The 9,024-nt window shown below is 40.9% G+C and overlaps 1 protein-coding gene across 1 annotated transcript in view; it reads left to right on the forward strand.

The window, feature by feature from the left end:
- MYLK4 (myosin light chain kinase family, member 4) overlaps positions 1–9,024 on the forward strand; it is an 84,469-nt gene that overhangs the window by 51,234 nt on the left and 24,211 nt on the right. The window contains exon 2 of the mRNA XM_011935469.1: positions 6,501–6,576. Coding sequence (XP_011790859.1) covers positions 6,501–6,576 — 76 coding nt within the window. The remainder of the gene's footprint in view (positions 1–6,500; positions 6,577–9,024) is intronic.

The following is a 9,024-nucleotide window of genomic DNA, read 5'->3' on the forward strand; positions in this document are numbered from 1 at the left end:
AAAAAAAAAAAAAAAAAAAGTGGTGGCATGCTTTCTCTTATGATACAGCTCGATATACAGTATAATAAAATAAAGTAAAATTATCCGTGCATCTTCACGTGATGGATGATCCAGCTGGGCTTTCCTAAATCCACACCTTAACTTCAGGCCCTTTCTTGGTCTGCGTCCTTGGAAGGCCCCATTGACTTGGCTTCCGAGTGAAGCGCTGTGCACATCATCGTGGGTGCGTCGAAAGGCTTTCGTTTTCCTGGCGGGGTTATTTTCTCAGGTGATTGATTCTACCTGACGTCATCAGCAGCCTGGGGAGGATCCACTTACTGAGTTCTGAGCACAGGTGAACCCTTTCCCTTTCTGGGTTTGGTCAGTCAGATTCTGTCCTGCCTTGTGCCATGCCAGTCCCCGCAGACCATGAAACAGGCTGTGCTTTGGGAGAATTCCTTTTTTATCCAGGACTTCAGGGTTTTCTCGCTTCATGCATGGAGAGTTGGAGTGTGTGCTGAGGTTGAAGGGGAATAGATTTACTTCACAAACAATCTCTAAAAGTAGCTTCTATGCTCAGGCAAGAAAATGTTTTCATATTTCTTCTGAAAATTCATCTCTTTGTATTCTTCTAGGATTTATTCATTTTTCTCTCCCCCATTAGAAACCTAATCAGAGTTTAATAAAGTCATTATAAATTGTTATAATTTTGTTTAAGTATTTCTAGAACTTAGGTTAAGATGGCCAAAAATTGTTCATCTTGGCGTCTCCACAAGAGTAATATGAAAAGCTGTTATTCAGGATGCACGAGCTAGTATCTTCTGCTAGCAAGAAAAGACTGTGCGGAGCCCAGGACCGGTCAGATTTATTCCAACAGGCTATTCCTTTTTGACACTGAACTTTCAAAATTTAAATATACTTTCAAGTTTTCTTATCCTGATAACCCCCTTGTTGTAGAAAGGCCAGGTGGGTGATATATTCAGAGCTGAGGAGGTTTGAAAAGATCAATGCTTGAGCCTGGCAGTCGAGGACAGAGCTGTAGGACAGGGTGGCCAACTGCTAACATCCACCTGCCACCGTCAGAGTCCAGGCTGTGGGTCGCAGCTACAAATTATTACAAATATTTGCTCTCCTCCATTCTTCTATCTGGCTTGTCTGCAACAGTTTTAAAAATAACCAGGAATGCCCTGTATATTATGTTATGAACACAATTTTCTGTAGCAACTGTAATCCCAAAATGCATGGCCGTTGAGATGGCTAGCCATCAGCTATGTAAATTCAGGGCTGTGGATATGAGCCACCGAGGCAGGGATGCATCTGAGGTGGCCCCCAGCGCAGCCTGGCTTTTCAGGGGTGCAGCCTGATGACAGAGTGTTCTCAAAATGAAAGTGCCATTCCAGAAAGCACTGTTTTCTTCATCACGCATTGCTTCACCAAGCACTTTAGAACCTTACCCTCTGTTTGGTGCTGGGGAAACAAAGGAGAAGAGAAGGGTCCGTATGCCAGTGGGCAGACAGATATATTGAGAACACTGCAGTAACATGGAAGATGATGGTGGTATTGTTGAGGTCCTCCTCTGGAGGACCTTTATGATCTTTTAAGGTCAAATCTGTTTTATTAATTGATTTTTATTGAATGAAAATGAAAGAAGGATTAGACAATGTAGTTCAATTGAATTAATTTCCCTTTCAGTTATTCCGCCACTTTCAGGAAAAGTAGGGTTTTGACGTAGTACTGGGACAGGTCTGTAGGGTAGGGTGAGAACGCACTCATGCCCAGGTAGCCGGCACATACCTGTGGACCAATGCCGCCCTCCTGTTCAAATCTAGATCCTATGGCAGTAAATGTAATGGTTAACGGAGAAAAGAGGATAAATTGCTTACTTAAAATTGCTTAAATAATCAAAACTGTCATGCAAGCGATGAATACTGAACTCTTAAAAGCAGTGCTTTGCAAAAGGAGAAAAAGAGCTTGCAAGAATTGAGCTGATAGTTCTAATTATGTTCTTGCCCTCAAACCTACTAATTAGAATGGTCCTTCTCCAAAACGCATTTCAGAAAATCAGAGTATGAAGCATGGTGTTATCTAGAATTGTCTCCAAATTATTTTGATTTTGCACTGCCATTAGTAAAAGATTTTAAAGCACACCCCAATATATTTATTTATAAATTATGTACGTTGATAACCACTACATGCACTATATTTTATTTTATTTTTGAGATGGAGTCTCTCTGTCGCCAAAGCTGGAGTGCAGTGGCATAATCCTGACTCATGGCAACCTCCGCCTCCAGGGTTCAAGTGATTCTCTTGCCTCAGCCTCCTGATAGCTGGGACTACAGGTGTGCACCACCAGGCCCAGCTAATTTTTGTGTTTTTGGTAGAGATGGGATTTCACTATGTTGGCCGGGCTGGTCTCGAACTCCTGACCTTGTGATCTGCCCACCTCGGCCTCCCAAAGTGTTGAGATTACAGGCGTGAGCCACTGTGCCTGGCTGCACTTTTATTTTTATAAATAACATTTAATATGTCAGAGATACTTTTATATGTGTCCAATTGTATCAATATATTTTAAAAAATGTATGTAAAATAAAAATGTTAAAAGAGTGGTGTCTTAGCTTGGTCTGCTATAGCAAATTATTTTGGACTGAGTGGTTTAAACAACAAACATTTATTTCTCACAGTTCTGGGGGCTGAGAAGTCCCAAATCAGGCTGCTGGCAGATCCAGGGCCTGGCGAGGGCCTGTTACTAGTGTGTAGTGGCCTTCTCCTCATAAAGAGTGAGCAAACTTTCACATTGGTTCTTATAAGGGCACTAATCCCATTCATGAGGACTCTCCAATCATGACCCAGTCACCTCCGAAGGCCCTACCTTTTAATCGCATCACCATGCGGGTTAGGATTTTAATATATGAATTCGTGTGTGTATATTGGGCGGGGGGATACATTCAATCCATAAGAAATGGAATAAATTGAAATGAGTTCTAGAACGTCCTTGATACCCTCCAAAGGACTACTATGGACACTCCCTGGGTATGTATGCCCCACTTACGAGACCAGTCTAGGAAGCCAGACAGAGTGGAGAGAGCTGAGCTGTGTTTTGAATACTTGGGCAACTGGACCGCATAGTCTTTCTTCCCTGCATCATTCTACATCCACGGATAAATTATTATAAAAGGAATTGGTAAATAGTTCCAAAGGAATCCATATGCAAACACAGAAATATTTTTAAGTGAATTTGCATGAAAGAGGTCCTTAGGTTCATCCCAGCCATCGATGTGAATTCAGCAGAGGAACATAGTCACTGACATGGTTTTCATCCCATTAACTGGGGATGGTCATGATTGGGTCAGAAACTTCACGCTTAAGAGCACTGGTCCTGTGCTCTTTAATCGGTAGAAGACATATTTCATTTTTGTACAACAAATAAGATGTATCTACACACTTGAACTTTCTATTTTAGCAACTTCTAGGCATAACTTAGAAATACAAAGTAAAAACGTTTCATATTTTTGGTTGCCGTCCTGGAAAGAAGAGAAATACAGCTTCCATCCTGGAAAGAACAGGAGAAATGTAACTTCTGTTTGTTGGAAACTCTTCAGTTCAAAGTTCCTCTAGATGTCAGTATTACATAGGGAAATGAAAACATAACAGCCTTTGGCAGTGAATAAAGGCCTTCTTACAGTATTTAAATAGAAAAACATATGTGATTATATAATTACTAAAGAAAAAAGCAGCCTCACTTGGAAGCTGGCTTCTTATATTCCTCAATACTGACAGCTTCTCCTGTTGGTCAAGTCCAACTCCGAACCCAAAGAATATCGGCCCAGCACGTGGACTTTTCCACCTGATACTCAGATGGCTTCAGAGGCAAATGTGGATCTATCAGTGCTCCATGGAGTCTTACAGCCAGCTGCTCAATTTTATATACTTTGATGGGCTGAAATTGACTCATACATACCAGTTTTCATTATTAAATCCACGTATGCTTATATCATTGCGTTCATGCCACACAGAATAAACCCAGAAGCACAATGTCTATTGATACACCTGAGTTTTCGTTTCAAAAGGGAAGAACTAAAAGACAGTTATACCTTAAACACAATTTGTTAAACTGTCTTATTCAACTAATTTGGATATATGCTTTCTAAACTGGACTTACATTCTCTGTCTTCTTTTCTTTTTTTGCTTCTCTTCCATGTTAATTGTAATCTTTTGACAAATATTTATCTCTTCACTCTGCTAATTTGTTTTTGATTTATGACCTTCTCTCTTAATCATTTTTCTTTTCTCCTGTGGTGCCAACTATGTAGTAGATCTCAATAAATATGAATCATGTAACTTGGCTATAGTCTTTCTTTTTTTTTTTTTCCCAGAAAGATAGTATAGTGTGGTAGTTAGGTGCACAGGCTGAAGTAGACAGCTGGGTTAGAATCCTAGCTCTACCATTTCTAAACTTTATAACCTTTGGAAATTACCGAACTTCATTTATACAATGGGACTAATAATATCTATCTTAAAGGGCTGTTAGGAGAAGCAACCAGGTAAACAAAGTGCTTAAAAGAGTGACTGGTACATAGTGTGGGTGCACAATACATGGTAGCCATCACCACTACCACTACATTAGCATGATCACCGCCATCACCACTACAACCACTATCACCACTACAGTCACCACCATCACCACTACCACTACCACCATCACCACCACCACCACCAGCACTACCACTACCACCACCATCACGGCCACCACCGTCATTACCACTACCACCATGACTACCACCACAACCACCACTACTACCACCACCACCACTACCACCATCATGGTCACCACCGTCATGACCACTACCATCATCATCATCATCATCATCATCACCATCATCACTACCTACTGGTCTCTGAAGTAATCGCCAGGGAGTCAAAGATGAACCAGTCTTTTTGCCCACTAGAAGTCCACAATCTCAGGGGAAATTGACTGGAAAAAAGGATTAAAAGTGTTATAGGGAATACCAGGGTTAGGGCTACGTGCTGAGTTCTGTGCAAGCACAGAGGAGGGAGCAGTCGGCTTTGCTTGAAGCAGCAGCAGCCCATTTTCTCTGCAGAGGGAAAAGTAGGCAAGTGACATCTCTGGACTTTCACTTAAAGAGAAACTTTAAGAGAAAGAGAAACTCTGAAGCTCTCACTTCCAGCCTTGGCTTTCCACAGATTTACTAAACATGCCTTCATGTTGTAAGTTCACCATCTGAAAAATGGAAATCCTCTGAATCCATGGAGCTGCCCCCTGAATTGTTTAAAAGCACATTTGTGGCCAGACGTGGTGGCTCACACCTGTAATCCCAGCACCTTGGGAGGCCGAGGCAGGTGGATCACCTGAGGTCAGGAGTTCAAGACCAGCCTGGCAAACGTGGCAAAACCCTGTCTCTACTGAAAATACAAAAAATTAGCCAGGCATGGTGGTGCATGCCTGTAGTCCCAGCTACTCAGGAGGCTGAGGTAGGAGAATCACCTGAACCTGGGAGGTGGAGGTTGCAGTGAGCCAAGATCGCGCCACTGCACTCCAGCCTGGGCGACAAGAGCGAAACTCTGTCTTAAAAAAATAAAAAATAAATAAATAAATAAATAAATAAAGCACATTTGCAATTTGTCTTGATACCTGTGCTCTGAACTTACATGGTGTTTCATGCTTGCAAATCAGCTGAAGGCAAATTACGTTGTGTTTCAAAGGGGAAATAAATACTTTTTTTGGACATCCACACGATGTCATTAATTTATAATGCATAACTTTAGAAGTTGTGATAATTTGGGTGGATTGGGTTAATGTTTCCCTTTTATATGGGGTACATTAGCTAACGGTTTGCTCAACTAATTCAGAGACTCCAGGACTGTGAGAAGAATGTTTATCCTCTTAGGAAAAAGGCCATCTGTTCTAAGCACTGTAAAGGTTCCATTTATAAAGCTGACTTTCATCTCCAACTCTCTAGTTTACAGAGCCCATTCACATGTATCCTCTCATTTCTATTTGATTTATATGTAAACCATATAAAGACAACTTAAACAGAAGTCAAGGGTGATGTACACATTATTATATCCTTTCATCTACTCATGAAGATGAGCTTTTTCCCATAATGACAGTTTTACAGAATTTCTTTGAAAATAGTGAGTTCATTTCAGATACTGTAGTCTATATGGGCTTTCATTAATTCAGACAGTTCTGCCCTCTATATTACTATTAATTTTACTGTTTTTTTTTCTATGTTTGAATCGTATAATATAGTAGCTTTCACTCTGGGGTGATGGGTGATTTTGCTCCCCATTTATGGATCTCTGGAGACCTTTTTGGTCATCACAACTGGGAGGGAGGGTGCTACTGGCATCTGGTGGATAGAGGCCAGCGATGCTGCTATCCTGTAATGCTGATGACATTCCCCACCACACAGAATCATCCAGCGCAAGTGTCAGGAGTGCTGAGGTTGAAAAGCCCAGATGTGATATGTAACTTCAGTTACTCAATTGTGCCTCCACAGGCGAAGGAAGTGTGGTCAAATGCCGACCTGACGGAAAGGATGCCTGTCAAAAGCAAAAGGACATCAGCCCTTGCAGGTAACATCTTTAGAAAACTAGATAGTTATGAATAAAGAAAGTCCTGTTATAAAAGTCCTATTGTTATTCAGAGGAAGTTGCACATTCATAAAGCCCTGTGTAGGAAGAAGTGATGTTTGTATTTAAAAAAAAAACCCTCCCCCCCGTTTTTTGCTTGTCTTTCGGTCTTACTACTTACAAACAAGAAAATCTTTTGGAACCCAGTTGGTCATATTTCCTTCCACTTTGCTTTTAAAAGGTTATATCTGCTGATAAAACGAAACCTGGATAAAGATGCCATTATAGAAAGCCAAAATTATACTGATCACCTACATTTTCCATTAAAATATTTTGTGTCCTAGCTCTCTTCTGAGAAAGGAAAGGTTAATAAACTCAACAAGAAAAATGCTGAGAAGACCCATGCCTTCTAGTTCATAGAAGTTTTGCCATATTTCATACAAAAAGACAAGACAAAGGAGAAGATTTTGCTCTAAGAAATTGTGTAGATCCAAGAGAGAATATAGATGGAACAGACATTTCATGCACAGAGAGCCTGAATAGACAGGAAAGTGATACTTCTGTGAATGAAAAACAAGCCACTGTGGATAAAAACGGACACCCAGTGTTTAAAGAAGAGAAAACGGGTTTAATTCTAAGGAAGATGCTAGTGGAAGAGAAGCTGAGAAGAAAAGAAAACTGGCAACTGCACATGAGACAGTGCTGGACCAATGTCCAAATAAAAATCAATACATGTATCAGACTAATGGTGACCAATTTCCTGAGAAGTAGGGTTACAGCATTGCATATCCACAGCGATGCTTTCTGTAGATCTATGTGCCGTTGCAGTTTAAGGCCTTATTAAAAGGATAAATGAAGAGAGTTTTGAAGCGATGATTTATAACTCAGTTTTCCAGCTTACATGAATTTTTCATGGCCACATTTTCTTGCCATTATTTTTTCTTCTTGCCTGTGATATTTTCAGGCATTTTATTATTTTCTATGTTTTCTACCAACTGGTAGACAAAGATGATGATTAATAGTGCCCACAGGAATCAGTATTTTTTAAAGATCAAGTAAAACATTTTTATTTTTAGCAGTACAGAAATGTCCTTCCTAAAGACAAGAATTAAATAATGACTAGATTTATCTGTAATTTAAAAACCTAAATCTGAGAAAGCTTACCTACTCCATTATAAATAATAATTTTCCCAAATATAGTGAGGATGAAATATAGTGAGAATGAAGTAAGATGTAGATTATTGAATGACTTTCTTTCTCGACTACACAGTTTCACATGTAGATTAAGGTAATATTGTAGCCAATTAAAATGAACTACTCAAAGTTATGAGTAATCACATATCACATATCACAGTATCTATTTGGAACCAAAAGTATCAAAACACTTGGGTGGTCTTTTTTAGGGATTTAAAACATAATTCTTACTTCATTTTTTAATAATGTATCTGAAACCTCATCTTGGAGAAATTTAATTTTCCAAGAATTAAGCGTAAATACTAATGATTGCTAAGAAAGAAACTTCATCACTGCCAGATGTGTTCAGTAAGGTCGAGAGCTGCTGAGAAATGGAAATTAGGTCAATTCTTCCACTGATAATTGTTTAGTCCTACTGCCGTTAAGATTCAGAGAGATTGGGCAGGTGTGGTGGCTCACGCCTGTAATCCCAGCACTTTGGGAGGCCGAGATGGGCAGATCATGAGGTCAGGAGATTGAGACCATCCTGGCTAACACAGTGAAACCTCGTCTCTCCTAAAAATACAAAAAAGTAGCCGGCATACAAAAAACTAGCCGGGCGAGGTGGCGGGCGCCTGTAGTCCCAGCTACTCGGGAGGCTGAGGCAGGAGAATGGCGTAAACCCGGGAGGCAGAGCTTGCAGTGAGCAGAGACCCGGCCACTGCACTCCAGCCTGGGCGACAAAGCGAGACTCCGTCTCAAAAGAAAAAAAAAAAAAAGGATTCAGAGAGATTATTGCTTCTTTTATCATGCTATAATTTAATAATTTCTCTCTTCTCTAAGGAAAGGAAGTGAAAAAAGGAAGATCAAATTAGTTAGGTATTCATAAAATGACAGCTTTTGTTAAGTGACAGTGGAATAACTTGGGGTCACGATTTGGCCCTTGGAGAGATTCCCTGGGACCCTGGTTATCTCCACCCGTAGACTTGATGGGCAGCATGCTGCTCCATTTCCTCTCCAAGCACCGAAATGGTCACCTCTGTCACGGAGCTCACATCCTCGTCACCAAAACACTGTTTTTTGTGTTTTTTTTGAGACAGAGTCTCGCTCTGTTGCCCGGGCTGGAGTGCGGTGGCGCCATCTCCGCTCACTGCAAGCTCCGCCTCCCGGGTTCGCGCCATTCTCCTGCCTCAGCCTCCCCAGTGGCTGGGACTGCAGGCGCCGCCACCACGCCCAGCTCATTTTTGGTATATGTTTTAGTAGAGACGGGGTTTCACC

This window comes from Colobus angolensis, unplaced genomic scaffold (genome assembly GCF_000951035.1).
Source record: "Colobus angolensis palliatus isolate OR3802 unplaced genomic scaffold, Cang.pa_1.0 Scaffold144, whole genome shotgun sequence".
Lineage (NCBI taxonomy): Eukaryota > Metazoa > Chordata > Mammalia > Primates > Cercopithecidae > Colobus > Colobus angolensis.